The following is a 23,467-nucleotide window of genomic DNA, read 5'->3' as shown; positions in this document are numbered from 1 at the left end:
CTCCTCACTGTCCTCATGGCTGGGGGCTGCGCAGGCGAGAGAGAGCAGTGTTCACCGGCAGCCTGGGCCGCACTGGTGCTCAAGCCTCCTCAGTTCGCTGTCTGCTGCAGCTCTGTTAATACGACGAATAGAAATGTGAATTGGTAATAGTGGTCTACCTGCTTCGAAATGGTTCAGGAGTACTGGACTGACGAGGTAGGAAGATCCTTTTTTACTTTAATCTGTGCAATAGAAAGAAAACAATTATGTGTTGCTATTAAATACAAATTGTGCACACTTTCATCACGAGAAAACCCTTTTCTAAACCAGAATGCAAGGCTACCTTTTCAAGCCTGAGCAGGACCTTTTTAGTCTTGGACAGACAAGACTATGAGGGAACGTGGAAGTGTGGAATACGTTACTCAGCAATACCGCTGAAGCCGATAGACTGCTTTCTTTCAGGATCAATTAACTTCTAACCACCAAACAGGCTCTCGTTTGTAACAGTTCTTATGTTCTTACATGTATGGCAGAGGATGTGGATGAGAGTAAAACTATACCTTAAAGAACTCCAATTAAAATAAAATAATTACTAATTTCTATATCTATTATTAAATACTAATTTATATTACTAAATAATCTTATATTAATATTATTGATATTATAAAGAAAACTTTGACTACATGTACTAATGTTCTAAAAAGCAATGTAAAATGTACAGTATGTACAAAAATAACATTAAATGAACAAAAGCTCTGCTGAGTCTTGGGTGTACAGTACATTTTCCTGTAGGCAATGACTGTGTTACTCTATTATACTTGTGATCTTGACTGTATTGTTACATAGGTGCTGATCTGCTATCTTATTGGAGTATTACACTCCTGAATGTATTGGTGTGAAGTGGAAATTCCAGTTTATTTACAGTGATGATGGGCAGTGGAATGAGACTTTTGTTCCACTATACAGTAGATCGAAGATGCCATGCATCTTAAAATATAGAGTTTAAAAAAATCATATATACTATTTCTGTATCACCCTTACTGACCAAGGTTACTGATGATATTTAATTAATGAAATAGGACATTTTCCCCCAAAAAATTAATCAGGGTATTACTTTGGAAAATATAATTAAGAAAGTGCATTATTACTGCTGTGAAGTGTAAGATACCAAATTCTGATAATTGTGAATGTCTATCGGTCTATGCTATTAGGACCCAAATTGAAATGCTAATTATTCAGACTGTTTTTAACACGGCCATAATAAAACTGCTCATGCAGCCCCATTCAAACAAATGTGAAATGATGTTATGAAGAATATGGAGATTAGAATCAATTGGCCTTTGGGAAATTGCTTCACGTTCAAATTAACATTGGAATTGTGTATTGAACTTGTCATTCTACCATGAAGTTTGTTTAACTCTGGCCAGTTCAGTCTCTCTTTTTGTGTATAAGGAAGGACCAGTCAAGAGGGCAGACTGAAAGACAATATTTTAATCCTCACACACGGCACTGACTGGCAGATCAGCACAGTACATGGTGTCTAGTTTGTCACCATCAGAATTAAAGTATTTTTAACGTTCCTTTTAGAGGAGGGTAAAAAGAACCACCAATGTGAGCAGATAAAAGTAGAGCAAGTATTTTTCTCACAAGTAACGACAATGACGATAGCAGACGAAGATGCACACAGATATGAACGGAAGTATCAGATTTTAGTATTTTTGGGGAGCACGAGTAGTGTCTTCAGCATGGCACTGTGCACTGTGAACTGTGCTTCAGATGCATTGGCACAGACAAACAAGGTGAAGAAGTCCTGGATTCTCGCATCAGGTTCTGCTGCTTTTCACCTCTGAACTTAATACTAGAAGTGCTTTATGTAAAAAAAAAATGCACAAGCACTTGAGCGATTCCAAAAAATATATATTTCTCACAGTTGTAGCTCATTTGGTAAAAACACGATAATGAGGTACAATTCTTCATTATAGTTTCTACACCCAAGTGATGCATGACTCTCACAAGGCAGCAAATTATCCACTTTGCACAAATCAATGAAAATAAAACTCGCTTGCAATGACTTACTGTAAAAGTTACTACAATGTACTGATGGGAACAGCTGAATCCTGTCTGCCTGCGTTATTTTGCTCGCTTCTCCCCAATTACAAACCGTTACAGGAAGATTTGTGGTAAACAGGTACTGTATAACATAACCCTTACAGAATACCCTCTCAGGGTATGCGAAATTGCAAGAGATAAAACAAATTCCCTAGTAGGTCTTCTATCTTTCAGACAACATTTTCAAATGGAATGGTATAAATTATTTTTTAGCAAAACATTTATTTAACAAATAGCCCAGCTCTTTCTATTGTTGCAAAATCTAAAGCCATGTTAAAAAATCAAAAGTATTTTGCTAGACATCAGTCTTTACATTTATAATAATTTATAGTGTAAATTTGTTCATCTGCTCTTGCTCCGTTATGGGAAACAAAAAAATAATAAGATTTTACTTTCATTTCTTTGTTTTCATCTTTACAAATCCACCTGATATACTGTACAGCCACTTTGATATACATCTCTTATGTATATACATTTACACTATATTCTAACCATTTTAGTTAGTCCAGTATTTTGCCATCCTTTGGCTATATTTTTTTTCTGTAAAGACAGTGCAATTTTGTCTTTTGTATTTATGAAACACTCTCAACAGCAAAATCTTCCAGTTCACTCATTGATATGATGTCCAGGTTCCTTGGGCTGACACTGGTCTTGCCTTCACTGTACGCAGAATCATCTGCCACCTGGCTAAGAGATTCGCACGCAGGCTCGATGTAGGGCTGATTCTCCCGGTTGTATTTCTGTTTGAGGACTTCCTGTGCCCAAGCCTCCGAAAGCCGCAGCTTCTCGGGGTCGTCCATGAGAGCCGCGGGGGCTGACATCTGAGAGGAAGATCTCAGGGTCGGCAGCGTCGTCACGGGGAGGGGCAGGAACCCGGGGTACAGCACATAAGAAGGGGTGTTCAGCACCTCCACCGACGACGCGTGTGACAAGCCCCCCTCGGTCGACCTGATTGACAGCTGAACGTACTTCCCCGTTTCCGGGTCGAAGAAAGTTTTTGTCTTGACCTGCACCGGCATGTCGACCACGAAGTACTGCCCGGACTCGGGGTCTTGCAGGAGCTTCCTCTGGGTGAGGGGGAAAGGCTGGAGGGACTGCGCTCCTTTCAGCGTCACCACGTTCGCAGCCGGCGGGACGTAACTGGGCTCGGGCTGCGCGGGGCTAGCCGAGGACACGGGGTTCCCGGGAAGGGGCGACGACAGCAGACAAGCTGGAGACGAGGGCGTGCTAGAAACCGCCCGGATAGGCTTCTTGTCAGTTACGGCATTGCTATCCGCTTTGGGCTTGGTATCAACCTTTCTTCTTCTGTTTGTGAGCTTCTTAGCACGCCGAAGGGCTTTTTCCGTTTTCGGGGGAACAGCTGGTGGTTTGCCGAGCGGTTTGTTTTCACTAGCACTACAGACTGAGTCGGACCTTTCACTAACATCCTTGGAGCCTTCTGTTTCTTCAACGTTTGCAGCACTAGCAGCCTTCTCCTCCGCACCTGTTGAGCTTGCAACACAGCTTTCTACATCCTCTGACACTGCATTCACAACTGCCTGACTTTCATCTTCTTTGGGTGCTGAGTTACTTCCAAGAGGGGACTCAGCTTTGCCTGCACCTGGGTCTTCACCCAAACACGGCACTTCATTCTCATTCTGGGGCGGCTCAGGGACCGGGACTTCATCTAAAACAGGAATTTCATTGACACCGGGAGCTTCACTTTGGACTTCAGGACTGTGTGCGACCCCCTGTTCCTCAATCTTCTCCGGGTTGCTCACACGTTCTCGGGGAGCAGTTAGCTGCAGCTCCTCTGGAAATGTTTTGTGCAAAGGTGGCTTGACAGCCTTGATTACAGGCGATGTCCTAAAGGTGTTATCTTTAATTTTGAACATGTTGAGTTTTGTTAAAGATGGAGAGGGCGCATTTGAGATTGGCACTGGTGTGTAAGCCTTTGCGTAATCGATTAAACAGTGCACCCACCCGCCTTCCTCCAGCCCCCTGGGGGATATTTCAGTTTCCTCCTTTGGAGGTGTCCTCTCCCGTCTTTGAGGAGAGCTCTCTGGCCTGGCTTTCCTTTCACTCTCTCCTTCATGGTTACTCAGAGCATAATACTGCACTTCCGACTTGTCCACTTCCTTCTTCCCCTCCTCAGCCTTGTCCTCAGTCTCCTCCTTCTTCTCTTTAGAAACACTCAGATTCCACGAAGCAAATTCCACTTTCACATCCTCATCATGAATAGTTTGAAGGTTCTGGTCTGCTAATAGTTGTGGCTCCTTGGGAGACTTTGTTTTCGGGTTGACGTTGCTGGTTTTAAGAGAAAACGTGGGATTCGGTTTAATACCATTGTCCTGCAATGAAAAATTAGGGGCTTCTGGTTTTTTATTGATCAAGCTTTGCACTGGCTTTCCTGCATTGTCTTTGTCTCTTGTCGCAGTGGACTGCAGAGGCCTTTTCACTGTTGCCACCTGCTCCTTCACTTCTTCTTCCTTAGTATTTTCTTTCCTGTATAGTTTCAGTGAAGGGTAGTCTGGTCTCTTTCGCGAGGTGATTTCATGCGACCTAGGAGAAAGCACCACCTGGGAGTCACTGAACCTACTTCTTTGGCTTTCGGCAGGCTGATCTGTGCTCACGGCGCTTTCCTGTGCTGCAGCACTGAAGCACTTATAATTAGCAGCCTCTTTTACAGTGTGAGGTGAACTCAATGTCAAGTAGTCATCTGAGATGCAAGCATCAGCATAATATTTTCGATCAGCGCTTTGCATGTTGATTGTTTGCAAGACAGGGCTGGTAACAGACGGGATATCTCTTGCCTTCAAGTGTCCAGCTGTACCCACTCCAGCAGCAGGAGCATCTGAAGTCATCGGTACGTTTCTGGAAATGACCTCTTGCTTGGAGGGCTGCTTATTTCGGTCATGGACTTCCTGGCTTTTAAAGGTTGTTGGGCTGTATTTGCTCTTCACCCTTTTCCTGTTATCTTTGAGATTAAATAGCAGGCTGGAGGCCATAGCTTTGTAGCTGTCACGGAATTTGTGCTCTGGCACAGGTCTGACCTCGGGTTCAGCTAACGTCTTGAGATCGATGACTGGTGGAGAAAGAGCGCACTGCAGGATTTCTGACGTCTCCGTTTCTTGTCTCGCATGAATCACAGGTGTCAGCAGCTTGGAAATGTTGAAAGGAGGAGAGGCAGCGTGAGCCGTCTGCTCAGCCACCAAGGTCTGTGCTCTCTGATGACCTGGAGGCACCTTGCCCGGGGGACACAGACCTTCCTCTCTGTGCCTAGATTTTTCACCCTGGGGGGACACTGTACAGGGTCTGTGCAGGGGAGGCTTGTTCGTGATCAGGTTTCTGTGTTTTCTCCAAGGGGCACAGTTAGCCCCCATCTCAGATTCACACCGTTTCTCAACGGATAAAGCTTTTTGTAGAACTGTCGACCCGGGTACTTCTGCAGGGATCATGTCGTCAGTGTGCCTCCTGTGCGTTTTCCTGTCCCCAGTTTGGGGGGTCTGTGTCCTGTGTGCAGCAGTTAACTCTTTGTAGAGAGGCGAGTCGTACCACCTGGGGATTTCATCTGAGGACAAGAGGTCTGCTACCTCTTCTGTGTCAAACGGGTATCTTTTATAATCCTTCCATGACTGGAATGGGCTGTATTCACTGTGGAGGAACGAATTCCTCAAGCTCAGTTTCTTCCCCTTGCTCGACCTGCTGCTTTTCGTTTTTGAGTGCTTCGTGGAAGGGACAGTTGCACCCCTGTCAGACGACTGCTGAGCAGCTCTTACTTCAGAAGAATGAAAGTGGTTTCTGGGAGGTGGGAATTGCCCTGCTTTCTTCCAGTTGTCACCTGCAGCAGATTTTGTGCTTGAGATAAAATTCTGCTGGTAGGCATCAGAGAATTCCGATAACTCCCTCTGGATACTCAACAGGGCGGATTTGTCCCAAGATTCGCAGCTGTTCTCCCTGTAGTTGTAATTGTTGTTTGCTGTGCATGCCGTGCTCTGCTTGCTATCGGCATTCATACTGTTGTCAGTGGCGTTCTCCACAATATCAAACGCCTTGATGAGCGAGGACACCTTGGATGCATTCTTCCTCTGTGGCCAGGCTGTTCCAATAGACCCATTGCTTAAATGTAACACTGCATCGTTTTTGCAAACTTGCTCTTGCTTTGTCTTTTCCGAGACGGACTGCTGGAATGTTGCAGCAACCTCTGAGGTTTTCTCCGAGTCTGTGTACCTTTTCACTGCAAGAGCGTATCTCTCTTGCGCACTTTCTTTCAGGAGTTCTTGGCTTTGATTGTCTTCGATGAAAGTTCTGTGAAGACCGGCTGGGGGAGAAGAAAAATCTGCGTCGTTGTAAATGGCCTCATCTCCAATGCACAAACTCCTGAACGCTCGGTCGGTAAGACTGCTGACTTCTCTGTCCGTTTCGTCCATGAAACTCCCAACACTCGAAGAGTCACTGAAGCCATCTGTGTATTTGTAGTGCCCCTGCATACTTCCTCTGTGACTCATGTGGCACTTTTCCAGAAAGCTCATTTCAGATGCTTATTCACATGCGCTGGGCCAGTTGTCCCAATCAGTCTTCCAGATGTCTTACCTACACTGTCTTGCATTTAACCAGCTCACCTTCCAAAAGGCAATATGATCTCATTTCTTTCCTGCAAATGACAATGGGATTAGGAACATCCTCCAGCTTTCATTGCAAACTCCACCTCGGCAAAGGAAACGATCGCTTGCATTTAAGAAAAAATATGTTCAATTACGTTGACAGAAGAAAAGCTTACAGGGCTGATGTGATTTGTGGTTCTCTGTTACTCTCAATTTGGACGTAATGCACGTTTTTTTATGGGGTAGAATGGGGTGGAGTGCTGGGGGCATGCATTGAATCTTACTATAGAAACGGTGCATCTGCATGTATTTCGTAAAAAAAAAAACAATTTACAGAAGCTTGTTCACTCATCACAATAATCATAGTTAAAAAAGCACTAAGTGTAATGTAATGTTAGTATATAATACTGAATTATAAATCACGCTAGCCTGCTTTCACTCAGAGTGAAATTCTTACATCTGCAGAATCTTTTCAGTAGTAAATCCTACCTGTTGCAGAGCCCACTGCTGCAGCATGCCTCTTCAGCGCTCTCTTATTTAATTATTCCTCGATTCCCCGTGTTTGGTCACATTGATGCCCAGCTGCCATTAAAAGTTTAAAATAGTATATTAGATGCCCGGAATAGTAAATCATTTCTATACTACAGCTTTGACCTTCTCATATGTGTAGTGAACTCTGCAACAATGACAACATACAAAACCGGTACTGTAATACCAAACATAAGCTATTTTTAAACACCAGGGCTCTTCCATCATAGCATAGCTTGCAATTGCACTGACCCCTAAAGAAAGCATTCTGTCATCCATTCACCAAAGACTGAAGCCCCATAGAACACCCCTTCCTTTCACTGCTGCCTGTGCCTGCTCTTTAGTTTTTATTTTAATACAAATGTTTTCTATATGGTGTATCTGCACCTCAAAAGAAAGCAATGGAATGCAATCCTTTTGACATTACATCCTAACATGCAGGGTGGTAAATCTGCCAAAAAGAATACCTTATGTTACCTAATGAATGCCTAATTAATTAAAAATGAATTAAAGTAAAAAAATCATCCTTCAAAGACCGAATGAAAAAAACAAAACATTAACCTCCTGTAAGACTTTTTCATGTGGAAGCAAGAAAGGAGCAACACTCAAAATAAAGTGTGTGAGTGCTCCATCCCGTCCCCACAGCAATAAATATTCTGACCCACTCTCCTCTACATGGCACTTGTTGATTCTGATCTCTGGCTCGACCCCAAGAGATCAAGGAGCTTATAAGGTCTTATGTGGTGTTGATACGCAAATACAGGTTGACTCAGCACTGAGCAGAGCAGTGTCCTCCAAAGCCCAATGTCCAGTGAGAGGACATGGGATGGCCAGCCTCTTGTCTTGACGCCACTCCCCTGACTATTACACAGTCTCAATGCCACACTGCAGAGATAGCTGGCTGTTGTCCCTTCAGTGTACGAACCACACACCACACAGCTCCTGCTGTGGTCACCTGGATTGTTAGCCTTGTCTGAAATGTCTACAAACATGTGTCTGACTGTGTGTCCCTGCACTGGCTGGCAGCACTAGCTTTCCTCCTTCACACAGACTGCTCTGCATTACAGAAACAAGCACATACAGTACGTGCAGACAAGTTGTACAATATAGACAAACATTTTTATTCTTGAAAGCTCCACACCTCTCTCTTCCTCTCTTGGGTGCAGTAATCAATGCATTTCAAATAGTTTTAGAGGCTAGTCAAAACACACGCAGGGAGTTAGGCCTGATTTATTTCTTAACTTCCATATTAATGAAGGAGTTAAGTTACACAGTATGTTGTGGAGCCGCTGATCTCATTCTACAAAACAGTACTTCAGTGGTTTTGTCACAGCAGTGTGAGAAATGGGAGGGGGTTTTATTTCCTGCCTCGAACACGTGACATGGGTGATTTCAACTGGCAGGAGGATGCTCTCCATTTTCTACTTGTACAACTGACCTAGAAAATCTAGGTAATCCACATCATAACCTGCTGGCCACCAGCGTATAAAGACAGTTTTACTGAGAACAACAAATCCCAGAGAGCCTGCAGAGATATGCACAATTTTAAATATGTCTTAATTAAAAAAATAATCTCATCTAGCTCACCTGTAACAAGACTAATAAGTCATCATGTGAAATAAATACTAAGAATTCCTTTGATCTGAATTTAAGACAGAAATGACCGGGTTTATGAAATGCCTGTATTGCATTATTCTGAGTCACTTTGTTTTGTGAACTGAACAGCATTATCCTTCCATGGGTTAAAGCTCCCATTTAAAAAATATATATATTTGTTTCACTTGAACATGCTTTTGAATTGAGGTTAATTTTAAAAATAAAAAAAGTTCAAATGATGCACTTAGGCAGAAAATTGACATTCACATTGCTGGTATGTATTAATAATCACTAAAAGCCCTTGTATACAGTACATACACTTTACACGCATGGTACAGTGAAAGTGGAATGGCTACAAATAAAGCTTTAAAAGTATGTAATACAGCAATTCCAGACAATGGCTGATAAAAGGTATTTAACATCACATACTGTAACTGTTTTTCTGTTTTCCTCAACAGAGGCTATTGGTTTTTGAGGAGCTAACAATCACCCTTATACTGTATAGAGAGAAAACTTTGATTTAGTGAAATCTAAATGCAGATGCCAATAATCCACACAGTGTAAGGAATTCCTACAGTAGAATTACTATCAAAATACTAAGAACAGTTTTATCCTCCTGGAATTCCCTCACCAACCAAGAGATGCTCTAGCCCCTGTCTTTACAGTCTTCCAGTAGCCATGGCAACCACATCCTTTTTTCTCCTGTTCTCCACGGCCAACATCTCTGCTGACCAACAAACACCCTGACTGTGACACTAGCCACACCCTAGATCACTTCTTGTCAAAACTTGTGCTTTAACTATTAAACAAGAAAAACAAGAGCGCTACAAAAACATTTTATGCTAAGTATGAGAATGTGATTCATGTCTGCAGTGATGTTTACAGCAACTGGCACACTCGCTTTGTGAAGGCCCAGTCCAGCCTGAGAGCCCCTTTTGAACTGCTCACCTGAAGGTTTCACAAGTGAACAGAGACATACTGTACTACTCTTCCTTTGCGAAACCCATCTGTCTGTCTGTCTATCTGTCTGTTGGTCTCTATGTTTTCAATCTAGAATGATAACTGTTTCCTAAACATTTTGGTTTCAGACACATACAGTATGTGTTTCACATACAAGCTCTTGATTTAAAAAGTAAAATAAAATCCACAAAACAGCTGAGTATATTAAAGGGTATCTGATCTGTCTCGACTAAAATACAGCAGCCATTTATGACATTTTCCAGTGCTTATAATTTGATACCAGTAGCAGTCTAGATGATTTCTCCATGTCTGCCTTAGTGACCAGTTTATTTTTAATCTCTGAGGTGCTACCTATTTCACTCGCATACTCAACACCTTGAGTGGAGCTCCTTTTTAAATTGAAAAGGGCACACAAATTCCTGTCATTAAGGACTTTTCTTTGCTTGTAAACAGGGTATGTTAAATATGTACATCCCACCTTACCTCTGAAATATCGTTTTACTTTGTGTTAAACATAAAGAAAAATGTTTTTTACTACGCAATTTATTTCACTCGTTCATAAAACTTTCACAGTTACTTTGCTCTATTAACAGCAAATCCAAGTGATTTCTTCTTGTTTTTCATTTTTCCTAATTATTATTAGTTTTCTTTCTCGGTACAATATGAAGAAAAAATATAAGTTAGTATTTTGCTGTATACTAGGTATTTTCTGTCTTTCTTACGCTACGAGAATACTTTATCGTCTGGTTTCCCCAAACTGTAATGCTTTGTCTCACAAAATCTGAGCCGTTTGTCAATTCACAGCTTACCTTGTGCTCCTGCCTTCCATTCTGAGGTGAGATTTTTCAGTCAAGGCTCCAGAAGAATAGTTCACTAGGAAATCCTGAGTCTGTCATTCGAGCAGGGCAAGTGCAGAATAGGCATTTTCCCCCTCTCACATTACTGAACACTGTGATCCTGTAAACTGCATTGCTTCTTCCTCACAGAAACAAAAGTCAAGAAAATCTTTAAAGACACTCAGACCTCCCAAACCAGGAGAAACGATCTAGGCAAGGAACCAGAAGAAAGTCAAACATCCTGAAATAGATGGAGGCGCAGCCGAAACCAACAGAGCTGTAACATGGGAAGGACCTTGCACACGTATTGGAATAACCATCTGGTGTCAAGTAACAGGCAGATGAAATAAACAGGCTCGTCAGCTATTTTTATATTTGGAGCTGCAAGTCCACCTTCCTTTACAGTCCAGTTTATCTTTTTGTACCTCTAGAAACCATTGTATCGAATCCAGAATTCAGCTGAGGTCTACCAGAGAGGCTTTTTTGCTATCCATCATTAATTCGGGCTTGTCAGTGCATCAGGCCAACCACGTGGGCTGTCAAGCTTTTAGGCACTGATGTCTCACAACAGAAATAGCCAATTGCATCACAGACAAATGTGTCCGATGTTCTTGGAGTGAAGCTGAGACCTGAGAATTGCCTCGATGAATGTCATCTGATAATCACAACCGATCATAACAGTTTGGTCCTGGAGGTGTTTAGCTTTCTTTCTTGTTTACATGTTTTTTTTTTGTTTCGCAACACTCTGGAAAGAGGAAGCCTTACCAGGCTCCTCTAATGTGCGCCAGGTTGTGGAAATGTGGACCTGAGGTATTTAGATAAAGGGGGAATGTTCAGATCCTACAATTTCCTGAATAAATCCAGAACGAATGCTCAGCAATCCTTCTTACCCAGTGTTATCAGTCCTCTGGCTGACTGCATTTACCCACACAGATTCACAAATCATGTTCGTGCACCTTGGTGTCAGGCTGCAAGTGGCACTCCGTAGCTCAGCCACTGATGCGAGCATAGCCATTTGGAATTCTAGCTTTGTAACTTAACCCTGCTCCCTTATTCCCGTTCACGAGCCTTTTTTAAAACTTTGAACTCCGTGTACTTTGCTCATGTGGATTTCCCGCAGTCATTTCTCTGCTTTATCTCTGCAGGTTTGTTTCGTCAGAAGGGCCTCCAGCAGGGCTCTGCCACAGTGTGGCCTCCTGTCTTGTTGTCTCACACCTGCCCTTGTTTTGGTGGTGCTGTAGTACGTGACACTATTGGGCCATCCAACCCATTTACAGCGTGAGTCAGCAAAGTCAATGTCACTCTTTGCTTTTAATTTTTATTCAACCAATTTGTATTTGTAATCAAAAGTTAAATAGGAAGGATAAGCGTGATATAATATACATTTTATTTTTTGGGTAATTCCATACATACGTGGTCGTATTAGAGCAAACACAGGCTTTGTGTCCAACGCAGTGATTCCAAACGACTATTCACTTGGGACCCATTGACTTTATGTAAATTTGTCAATTTAAGAGTGTGAATGTCAGCGTTTGGTTACTTAACTCTTTGAGGCCGTAACTCCATGCAGTTTAGGACCTGTTAAACTCTCTCAACTCTGTGGGTAAACATGAGAGATGCTTTGCCAAACATGTGCTGCAGCCCCACTTTGAGTTCTTACCTATTTTGGGGGATTTTGGACTACAATGAATTCTTCAGCATATAAAATGTTGCTCATCTGGAGAATGACCTGGCTGGTCTAAGAAGAAAAATTTCCACTTTTATTCTCCTGATGAACTTCCATCAAGTTTCATGGGCTTTATGTTATGGGTCAATGTAATTTAACGTGGTGAAGCGTCATCTGATGAGTATGGAAGCAAGTTCTTATACTATACATAAGCAGACAAATCTTTTCTGTAAATTTCAGACTTTGTGCTGATGCTACTGACATTAATTCAATTATCAATAAAGAAAATGTGTGAGTCCCTTATCGGGACTCCCACCAGTGCCCACTCCATGGCTTGACTGACTAGGATCACGAGGTGCGTCTCCACATTTCACCACTCTGTCACTTTGGTAAAAGATTATCTCTGCTGTCTCATTCCACTGTGATACATTCATTTTGATATCTTTACCTCTGCAGAATGGAGGTTGTGGGTGCTTTTACCGACAGCTGTTTTAGGGTTTCCTTGACAGCTCCGATAAAGGTTTGGAAATCTCATTCAGATGTTTTGTTTGGCAACCCAGTCTTGGTAGTTGGTAACTATACCAGTGGTTACTTTCTTCTTCAGTAAATTTCAAATTGTTCAAGTTTCTGTGCAATTATTCTGACTGGGGTTTTCTGACAGTTTCAAATTTGCCCACTTTTCTTTAGCAGAAAGTTCCTTGGTTTATACTTTGACTTTTGATTAGGGACTCCAGGCACTGACATCAAAGTGAGGTTTCTAAGAAGTTCCAATCTTCTATTAGTGTCTAATGATCGAACAGCAAACACTTGGCCAAGACACTTTTCTGCAGATTGTCCCAATACTTCTGTGCCTGTTAAATATGATCGATTTGTTTCATTCACCCAGGATGTTAGATCTAGACTTTCTTTACTAGATTTCACAGCAAAAGTAACACTTTTTACTGTCCCAATACTTTTGGAGGTCTCTGTAGCTGTCATTTGTAACCTTTCTTATTTATATGTACACAGGTCACGGTTTGATTAGGAAATTCCTATTGCTTTTCATCTATTGAATTATTTAACAAATATTGTGTCTTAATTTTTGCTGGCTAAGGTTTGAAATATAAATAATAAGTGGTGCCATTAACATGCCACTACAATTCAAAATTTCTTGTCGCTATGTGCAGTATGTTTAATTGTTGTCTATGATTGCTAAACAGCCAACATATTTAAAATGCTTATAAAATGCAAGATTGTTTGGCCTGTTTGGGGTAATTTCACAAGAAACAGTCAATATTAAAATATTTTAATAATAGTATAGTAAATTTGTAAAAAAAATAAATGTTTTTTCCACCCTGCTCTGTACATGGTACAGTAATAAATGGGAACCAGTTCTGTTCCTTGCAGCTGTGTGTTCGGCCAATATCCTACACTTCCTTGAGGCGAGACAAATCCCAGTTTAGTCTCTGGCGACTCAGGGCTCATTGTGCTGTGTCGGCACTTGGGACCTTTTTAAAAGTAGAAAGGAATTCGAGGGCATTTTTATTTTACTATCTGCAGACACTTACCTCTTAGCAAAGAAGGTCATAAGGCATACAGGGGATCTTTATGGCTGCCCAGCCACAGAGGTCCAGAATGACTTTCACGTCAAGTAATCTTCCCACAGCCTTAAATTGCAGGCAGGCAATGCTATAATAGGAGATGGGAGCAGTGAATACTTTCCCAAGAGCCTTGGCTGCTGAGGAGCCCAGGCTGTGGACATGATGGACACCCACACATGGGCTCGAACAGCAGTGTGGTCGGCCATCACTCATGGACACAGAGAGGTGCTGGGAGCAGGTTGCTGCTCACCAGTAAAGCAGGCATTTTTTCTGACGGCCTGGGCTTTCACAGGCTGATGGTCACATTCCCCTCATTCCTAGCTCTCCTGTCGCAAGCCAGGGCTCTACTTAGCCCACTTGTCTGCTGCAGTGTCCAGCTTATAGAGCCGCAGGGAGCTGGGACTTCATCTGGCAGCATTACAGGTTCTGTCTGATGCAACCTGCAAGGTTGATTTAAGGACAAGAACGTCAGTCAATCAAAACAAGCTTTTGACTTTTGGAGGAAGAGCTTGCGGATTTTTACTTCTTTACCTTTACACAAACAATATGCTGTGCTGGCAAGGGGGTGCCATGATTTATTTCTAAGCAATTGGCTATTGGGATATTTTGATTTTGCTTCGAACTGCATTCAGTGTCCCTTTCAAGGCACTAGCTATACTAAACTGTACATGGAGTACAGGATTTCATTTTACATTGGTATTTCTTGCAACATGCAAATATGCCATAATTAGATGTCCTTATTTCTCAGTAATCCAATATTTCTCTCATCCTGAAGTTATTCCAAACTCTAATGTTCAAACTCTGCCTGAAATATATGATATACTTGCTTGAAATGTCAGGGTGAACAGTCATGTTTGCTGTCCTGTGTGTTGCAGTTAGGAGTTTCCTAATACAAAGGACAAAACATTAGTCCTGTTTACATGCTGTTAAGTGTTTTACTAACAGTTTTATTTAAGAACATGTTATCAAGTGATATGGTAAATTGATAGCAGGAGCATGTTGCTAGAAAGACTCTTAGGCACAAACAATCACACACAAACATCAGAGCCCAAGAAATTCAAGAATCTGGAAATGGCTGCTGGGACTAAACAAGCCTGATCATTTTACCGACACAAATGTTGTCATGTTGCTGTCAAACCTTTCTTCACAGTTTCTTGCCAGTGAGAGGAACACGGATATATTTCAGGCAACAAAACATGAGCCGATGAACAAAGCAAAGTACTGTATGTGCAATCGTCCAATGATTTAAATAAATAACTAAAAGTAGCTATTGTTGTCTCACAATTGGCACTTCATTGCTAAACATAGTTAAATGTGTCTAAGTGCCGTCGAAAGTTTCCACTTGCTGTCACAATAGAGCTTTAGAAACAGAAACAGTGTTTGGATTCTTCATGATCACACCCCTGCCTATCTCTCATGCCACACTTGTGAATCAAAGTGGGTCCAGTCTGGCGCAGTGCCACCAGGGCACTGCAAACAGCCCAGCTATGTTGCCACCATGTCATTGTCAGAGCGTGCAGTCAGACACAAACTCAGGACAAGACAATCTCTCATGATGAAGCTGCTCACATTTAAGAGCAGACCTTCTGATAACATGGGGACCTGTACAAGTATCTTTATTCTTTAAGCCCACGCCTTGAATAATGTAATATCATTGCCAAGGTGTCAGAGCCTTTTTCTGGGTGAAATTGAAATTGAAGTTCCACAGCCATCCCAATGAGAGGACTAAGTCTTTACTAGCAAGCAGTCCCAGCCTCAAAAGAGTACACCAGGGCACTGCAAACAGCCCAGCTATGTTGTCACCGTGTCATTGTCAGAGCGCGCCCCCCTCTCAACTCCAGACGCCGCGCCTGAAATAGCCATGAGGCAGGACAAGTAAGCCTTTGCTGGGAGGGGCCTGACAATGCAGCGTTGTGAGCAGTGATAAAATGAAGGTTTGAGGGGTCAAACGGACAATGACAGCTATCAATCAGACAAACACTGACAGTTATGAAGCTGGTACCATATTTAAGGACAAGTGGTGCTTATGAGCTACCGGACTACAGCACCAAGGAAAAGGGAATATGAAGTGTTTCTAACATGTATTCAAGCTAGGAGTCCAAGTAGTGGACACCATGTAGTGTCCATTGCTTGCCTTGCCATCTCTCTATATGCTTTTATTAGGATTTCACTGTACCCTTCCTTGTTCCCTATTTCAAACCACAGTAAAACTCGACAAGGGAGACTATCAGTCTCTTTTCAATAAGGATGGCAATAGTATTGCATAGAAATGTCTGATCTTTGCACCGTTTCATTGGGACAGATAATCCCACTTGACTTGTGACACCGGCCTGTTTGGGGAACAGGCGGTGTTCAGGTGGGAGGCCTCCAGCTGAGTAGCAGCTACAATGAAAAGGGCAGGTAGGCAGAGATGTGAACACAACTATCAAAGCAATAGCAAGACGGACTGCCGCAAGGCAGGATGGCCCGTGCGTCTGAGGGCTTGCATTCCAATGCCACTCTTCACAGGATCAACCAGCCGGTAACAGAAGCAATTTCTGATAGTCTCCCCGCTCTTCATGAGCTGCTGCGTTAAAGAGACCTGGAGCACCTGCAGACGCACGGGCCCTCCCAGAGCAAGACTGGACGTCAGAAATACTGGAGTCAGGTAAGCTGTGTGTGTGGCAGTCAGAGTAGCTAAACTACCGACAGGTTTGAATGATGGCAGTCAGACACACACTCGGGACAAGACAATCTCTCATGACGAAACTGCTCTAATTTAAGAGCAGACTGTCGGAAAACATGAGGACCTGTACAAGTCCGAGCAAATAGTATCTTTATTCTCTATGCCCACACCTTGAATAATGTAACATCATTGCCAACATGTTAGAGCCTGTTTCTGGGTGAGAAATTGAAGTTCCACAGAGGTCCTAATGAGAGGACTAAATCTTTACTAGCAAGCAGTCCTGAAAAGAGTGCTCTGCAGCCAGTACCTCCTGCCCAGTGTCTTAGAGGGATTGTAACTGCAGCAGTGAGAAGTGAGAAGAGGACTAGTTACTAATTGACATATGGTTTGACCAATATTATGATTACGTCAGCTTACATAATACACAATTTGAAAAAAAAACTTTAGGATAAGAATCTTTTTAAATGTCAGGATAACATTACACCTGACACTGAAAAGACTGACTGCGTGAGAGATGATGAATTTGATTTCTCAAGAAACTTGAATGTAGTTTTGCATTAAGGTGTCCACTGTCCTTGTGAACAATAATGATATCAGTGTCAAGTCTTATTTACAGTTTCTCTTTCAAGAAGGAACAGACACAGGATGTGGCTGTGTTTCTCTAAACGGGCTAACATGTGACCTGTTTTTTTTTCATTCTTGTAAGAACAGCAAAAATAATGTGCCAAGAATTCAGAAGAAACCAAAATGGTTCAGTCTCTTAGAGTGTTTTCTGCTTTTACTGTGGTCCTGCTGACAGGTACGTATGTTCCTTTAATTAACTTCTTAGTTGCTTCTGCATATGTGCATTGTGAAGTAGTTGTGTGTACAAGTGTTGTAAAACAAACTGAGAAGTTGTTTTCTTGAGCTCAGAAAGCAAACGTGCAGTATTTCTTCCTCAGTGATTTCTGGGGGTTGTATGATTTCAAACACTCAGTGGGAGGGTGGAGACCTAACTAGAACTAGAAAGAGAGTGTTAAAATGTGACAGCTTTTAAATTATTTTTATAGTTTTACATTTTACATGTTTGATCTCTGTTTTCTGTCATAAAACGTTATGATTCCTTTCTGAAAGCTACTAGAAACTATACTGTAAATAGATGGTGGTTTTGTGTTTTTGGATTTAACTTCACTTTTTACACTGTTTATTTTTTATTAATGCATACTGATGCAAACATAATCACTCCATTAATAGATGACTTTCAGTGTGATTCAGCTCACTAATAAGCTTCCAGACTGGTTTTGTCATTGTGCAGGAGTAGTGTCACCTTGCGGAATGAGGAATAATAGTGGAGATTGTTGCTGAAAGCGTTTGTGCTCCCTGTCGTGTTGTCATGCTGTGAACTAAACACCACTATGTGCTGATTTGATAGCATCTGGTATCCCGATATGACAAACTGAGAGCGAGGAGTCTGGAAGACATTGACCCACAACCGTGTCTGTGTCTCGTGCAGGGAGGAAAGGCAGTGCTTCTGGTGACCACTCTCTCAGGAGTAGCGCTGCATCAAAAGAATATGCTTGTGAAAGGTGTTCAGTAACACTGGCTCTTTACAAATAATACATCCAGATGAGGGTCTTTTTGGTAACAGGCTGAGCAGGGCAGACCAGACCTGCCTTTCCACAGCAACTCCTGTGGGACTTCCAGGTGCTCGCAGTTTTAATCCCTCTAGCACGTCCTGGATCTATCCCAGGTCTCGTCCCAGTGGGCCGCGCAAACATTTATTAAACAACTGTGGCACTCTAAAAGCATTAGTTATGTCTTAGGTTGTGTCAAAACATCTTTAATTCTGACTAAATTAAGATCTATGGCTTAGAGGTCTCAAAACCACAGAGGGGCTCAGTTGGCTTTGCAATACAAAGTCTCAAAGATATCAATGCCATCTGCTCGTACTACTGCTAAGGAGTTTAAAGGGTTTAGTAAGGGTTAACTGGAAAGTACCTCCCTTCTGTTGAGAAATTAAGACTTAAAGATGAAAAATCATAGATTAAAGATCCCACGGCACTGTTCTGCTCTGCTTTTCTCCAATCCGCCTCTCGAAAGTTCACCCTTAATCCAGCTAGTGAATCAATTTCTCACTCCTCCAACTGGTCGAATGTTCAGTGGGGCTGCTGGTGAAAAGTAGCTGATGTGTGCCACCTAGCAATTCAGTCAAGTCTTGCACGAAGTGGGTCCTCTTCAATGTCTAAATTCTATTCTAACACTTTAGAATCCTCTGCAATTAATGGTGATATACAAATGTAAAGAATTAGGGCTAAAAATGTATAGGGCTCTTAAAAAAGTGTCCATTGTAATGGGATTAATGTTTCTCAAAGCGATAGTTCTTTGAGAGCTGGTTGCCGCAAATGTTAAAGTTGTTTTTCTTTGCTTTGAAGATGCTATTTGTAGATAAGCCTTTCTTTTTTTAAAAAACAAAAGTATGTCATACCAACTGTTGCAGTCTTCCTGTAATGTAATAGCGTCGGCCCGATGAGGTGAGATAAGCAGTGCTTGTTTTTCGACTGATAGTTAAATCAGAAGCATCTTTTGCTTTTTGTGCTGCACTTCATGAAGTCTTCTTTCCAGATATTGGCTCTGTTGCAACCTGAACTGAAGTGGACATCATTCTCTCGTTAAAAGTGTAATAACAGCTGTAGCTTATTAGTGTTAATGCACCTCTCCTGTAAAAGTTAGACATATTTTTCAAGAAGTGGTAGAATACAATCCATGTAACTCTATTTTGCAGATGTTTTGGTAGTAGAAGTCCATGCAAATGGATCAAAGAGCCCTGACGAACCAGGTAAAGCAAATTCATATCAAGACAGCACAGCCCTGTCCATGTAGTGTAATGGGAGCAATTACATGGTCAAAACATTAATTGTACTTGACGATGTTATATGAGACACAAGGCTGTTTTTTTTTTTACTTAATGGTAACTGTAGACCTGTTATTGATTAATTTTACTTAAATACAAGTGCATGGTAGCATTATTGAACTTCCCTGGATAGCTGTGATGAGAGGGTTTTGTATTGATTTATCCTGAACTTCCCTTTGATGTGTAGTCTAATTCTATGACAAAGTACTGGCAAACTTTTTATTTATTTCTATTTGCAATTCAAAAAGGTTGAAAATTGGTGGTTTTTTTGGTATTTTGTTTGTAGCTAAGCCAATTATTTTGCCATCCCTGAATATTCACATTAACCTCGTATCAAAATCTAAAACATGCAACAGTACACTTGTTATTGTCTTCTCTTCTTCTGCTTTACAGAGATCAAGTATGCGGTCATTGGAGCTGGAATAGGTGCATTTTTAGCTTTGTGCTTCGTTGTAATAAAACTGTACATGATTAAGAAACACATGCTGGATAATGATCTCTCAGGTAAGAGATGGCTGAGGGATACAATTGATATTTATGTTTTAACTTTCAGAAGCGTGCCTGTATTACTGAAAGTGTTTTAGCTTTAAGTATATGTCAGTAACAGCCTGTTCATGCTGTTACTGTGATAGAAATCATAAGATCCCTGCAACCTAATGTTTACATTGAAATGGTGTGATAAAAGAGCTAAATTTGAGTATGTTGGATTAGAATAAAATAGAAAACTAAACTGTAAAATGGCCAGGATTGGACTTGCACTAGTAGCAGACAGGAAAGTGTAGTAAAACAGACTTATGCAGTGTTTGTGAACCTTTTACAGATTTGCAATAGCAAAGTAATGGCACTGCAGTCTTTCACTGCAGATGTGTCCTGCACTATATCCACCTCATTGTACATGTGTCAGTAGTGGGATATTTGATGTAACTCAATTGATATATTAAATCTGTTGGGCTGATGTTAATTCTGTCAAATCTGGAATCGCCTATTGATTATTATTTTGTCTTAACTCTGCCACTCCTGTGTTAGCAAATACTGAGGAACTGTACATGCACTCCTTCAACACCTCTGCCTGTCAAAAACAGCTTGGCATTTGACCCACTGCAAACTCCTCAGTGCTTTGGGAATGAGTACTGATGGGAGCATCTGAACGCTCCTCAGGGAGGAAACTATATCCGTTACTTGATTTCCTCATATACTTGAAAGTACAGAGAAGAAAAGAAACTTGTGACTTATTTTTAAATGACAGTGCACTGGATATTAATCAAGATGCATCCTTTCTGTTGTAGATTACGATTCTGGGAAAAGACCATCATTAAGGTATGTTGCACCAGAATACAAATAAAAAAAATACATTTTCATTTACAGAAACCAGTGAATTTTAAACAGAGCAGCTCAGCTCAGAAATGGATTATCAAAATATCAACAATCATCTGGAAAATAAAAAATACTGAAATCTAAAGCAATAACAAAATCTTTCGTACTGTTTTCAAATGAATTCTAACACACTCTATGCTCAATGCAATGATTTTACCTTCTGCTCCTCAACAAAAAACCCTCAAAACATCTAAACCTGAGCATTTTGCTATGCTTCAAAAGAAAAGCAGACCTTGAAAAAATTTTAGCCGAGGATGTGTGGGACACATTTACTAACATCAGAATGAATTTTGTTTCAGAAATGAATGAACTGAAGGCGCAACTCAAGAGGCCAGAACATTTATCTGCAGGAATGACATCAGCGCAGAGAAAGGGCTTTTGTAAAAAAGAAAATCTTTTTTATATTTTGTTTACCTTTGTTTATCTGTTTTTGTGTTATTTTGCTAGGTAATACTTTAGATTTTAACAGAAAAACACAACTAGACAGTTTATTTTTAAGAGAAGGAGAATGACAGTTTGCATTGACTTGTAGTTTTAATATATTTTTTCAACTGAACAGTGTTAATTAATTTAGAAAAATAAACTGTAAAAAGGTCAGGATTGACCTAGTAGCAGACAGGAAAGTTATGCAGTGTTTGTGAACCTTTTACAGATTTGCAATAGCAAAGTAATGGCACTGCAGTCTTTCACTGCAGATGTGTCCTGCACTATATCCCCTTCTCATTGTACTGTATATGTGTCAGTAGTGGGATATTCGATGTAACTCAATAAACAAAATCCAAATACTTGCTTCTGTACTGAGTTGAGAACACTATTGCACAATGATAAAACCCTTGTTTAGATAATAAAATGCCATTTCATGGAATGATGATTATATTCTGATGATGATTTATAATTTATCAATAATTCGTATCTGGCTCAAGACTTTCGACAACATAGTTTCTCCAATCCTCTTGTGAAGCAGCAAGGATAGCAGTCCAAATCTCTTAATGCACCTGAAGTTCTGCAGATTAACCACCTCTGGCTGCGCAGGAGCACAGTGAATAAGTTAGCTGAATTGGGCCGTTTTCTGCTACACAAATGATCCCTGAAATATTTGCCTGAAGCCTGAGGAAGGCTCTACAGCCGAAATGTTGCGTTTCTTTTCTTCTCTTTTCAGCCTGGAATAAACCTTTACTTGTTCCTTTGCACCTACAGTATGCATGCTGACGCAGCTACCTACTTGAACTATCTGAAATATTTGGCCCACCTCAGCAAGAGAAGCCCACATTCATACTGCTACATAACACTGAAAAGCCATGAACTCACCACCTGGCAGTGTGCCATTAGCTCACTGGCACAGTCCATTATTAAAGTGATCCACACCTCCCTCAACAGCAATACTGTGAGCATCACCAATGCCTCAATCAATGAATCAATGAAGAAAACCTACAGCACTGTAAGCTGTAGTCTGACAGTCTACAGAAGAAATCCACTCTGTCACAATATCCGGTAAGAAGAAAGTTCCTAAACCAGCAGCAAATCCTGATCCAGTAGGCTGAGTTGCCACACCATGAAGATGGAGATTGACCAACATTGACAGACATGGAAGTTGAAAGAGGAGAGTGTGTAGGTAGAAAGAGCAGTGGGAAAACTCACTTTCTCCTATGCCTCCTGCTTAAATGTTCCTGTCAGTAAAGCTTTTTGTAATTGAATTACATGAATGACCCTCTTTGGCATTCTTCTGTTTTATACAGTATAATGATTAACTAAACAGACAGCTTTCTAGGAATGATCAGATAGTGTTGAGTTTAAAGCACATTCCATTGGCTGGTAAATCTCTTAAAACAAGCTGTTCCATTCCGGCGGCAACTTTTCATGGTACTGAATGACAGAAATGGGGGTGTGAATATTGCACTGGAGTTTAGGATCAAAGGAATTGCGAAAGTTGCTTTTGAAATGCTTTGGACATGAGACTGAGGGGCTCTTTGCTGCAAATTGTCCTGAAAAGGAAACATGGAACCCAGACAAGCAAGGGAGGGAGAATCAACTGGGGTACGTCAGAAGGAGAGGGGAGATCGAACAGCTACATCCCTCCACTAGCTGAGAAGCAGTGGCAGATATTGGTTCAAATAGTGAGGAAAGCAGAGAACTGGAAGAGTCGGGTGCTGGTTCTAGGACTACAAAAACTGAAAGAAGGTGGTTGGCATATTCTTAACGTCGGTGAGGTAGATATAAGCCCTTTCATTAAATTCAGACAATGGGTGAAAACACTGCATTTCAATTTATTATTGTGTATGCTCCCACTGAAAGTGGAGGAAAAAGTAATGCCTACACAAGATTCCTTTACAAGACATTTTATAGTAGTGTAAGCCTGAGGAAGTGTTGATGTTATGTGGGGATTTTAATTGTCCAGTTTATCACTGCACTCATAAACTTCATTTAGATCACTGCCCACAATATATCAGTAAGGTTGGAAGGATTATAAAACGTTTTCAGCTAGTCACTGAGGAAAATCACATAGGATGATGATTTTGTAGCTTTTCTTTCGATTGTGTTACGTTTGCAATCTGAATCGCAACCTGAATCTGTTTTAGTCTTCCAGCAGGAAGCTGCTGTCTGTCCGGGGGGGAGTGAAGGGCGGCTGGCGGAACCAGATGTTTCCTTGGTAACCCTAAAGCCCCATGGCCTAGGAGCTTTAAGTGCTAGTGGATCGGGGAGC

At 41.4% G+C, this 23,467-nt stretch overlaps 1 protein-coding gene and 1 non-coding gene across 3 annotated transcripts; one reads left to right on the top strand and one right to left on the bottom strand.

The window, feature by feature from the left end:
- Nucleotides 1–1,875: 1,875 nt before the first annotated feature.
- c4h10orf71 (chromosome 4 C10orf71 homolog) lies at nucleotides 1,876–11,105 on the bottom strand. Of its 2 annotated transcripts, XM_069188856.1 has the most exons (3): nucleotides 10,565–11,105; nucleotides 7,161–7,253; nucleotides 1,876–6,721 (listed from the first exon to the last, which is right to left on the bottom strand). In XM_069188856.1, the coding sequence occupies exon 3, from the start codon at nucleotides 6,597–6,599 to the stop codon at nucleotides 2,661–2,663; it is 3,939 nt and encodes a 1,312-aa protein (XP_069044957.1). In that variant the 5' UTR covers nucleotides 6,600–6,721; nucleotides 7,161–7,253; nucleotides 10,565–11,105; the 3' UTR covers nucleotides 1,876–2,660. The 2 variants fall into 2 exon arrangements, with proteins under 2 accessions (XP_069044957.1, XP_069044958.1); XM_069188857.1 differs by lacking the exon at nucleotides 7,161–7,253.
- A 5,733-nt stretch (nucleotides 11,106–16,838) lies between these two features.
- tmem273 (transmembrane protein 273) lies at nucleotides 16,839–21,551 on the top strand. The gene is made up of 6 exons (XR_011189404.1): nucleotides 16,839–16,854; nucleotides 17,209–17,301; nucleotides 19,264–19,317; nucleotides 19,786–19,896; nucleotides 20,679–20,709; nucleotides 21,066–21,551. It is a non-coding gene; the product is annotated as a transmembrane protein 273 (transcript).
- The last annotated feature ends 1,916 nt before the right edge of the window (nucleotides 21,552–23,467 follow it).

The sequence above is a fragment of the Lepisosteus oculatus genome, chromosome 4 (assembly GCF_040954835.1).
Source record: "Lepisosteus oculatus isolate fLepOcu1 chromosome 4, fLepOcu1.hap2, whole genome shotgun sequence".
Taxonomy (NCBI): Eukaryota; Metazoa; Chordata; class Actinopteri; order Semionotiformes; family Lepisosteidae; genus Lepisosteus; species Lepisosteus oculatus.
The sequence above is the reverse complement of the archived record's forward strand: the minus strand, read 5'-3'. Positions and strand labels throughout refer to the sequence as shown.

What these genes read in the sequence shown, in the direction of transcription:
- c4h10orf71 (XM_069188856.1), bottom strand. Translation starts at nt 6,599, where the DNA reads ATGAGCTTTCTGGAAAAGTGCCACATGAGTCACAGAGGAAGTATGCAG.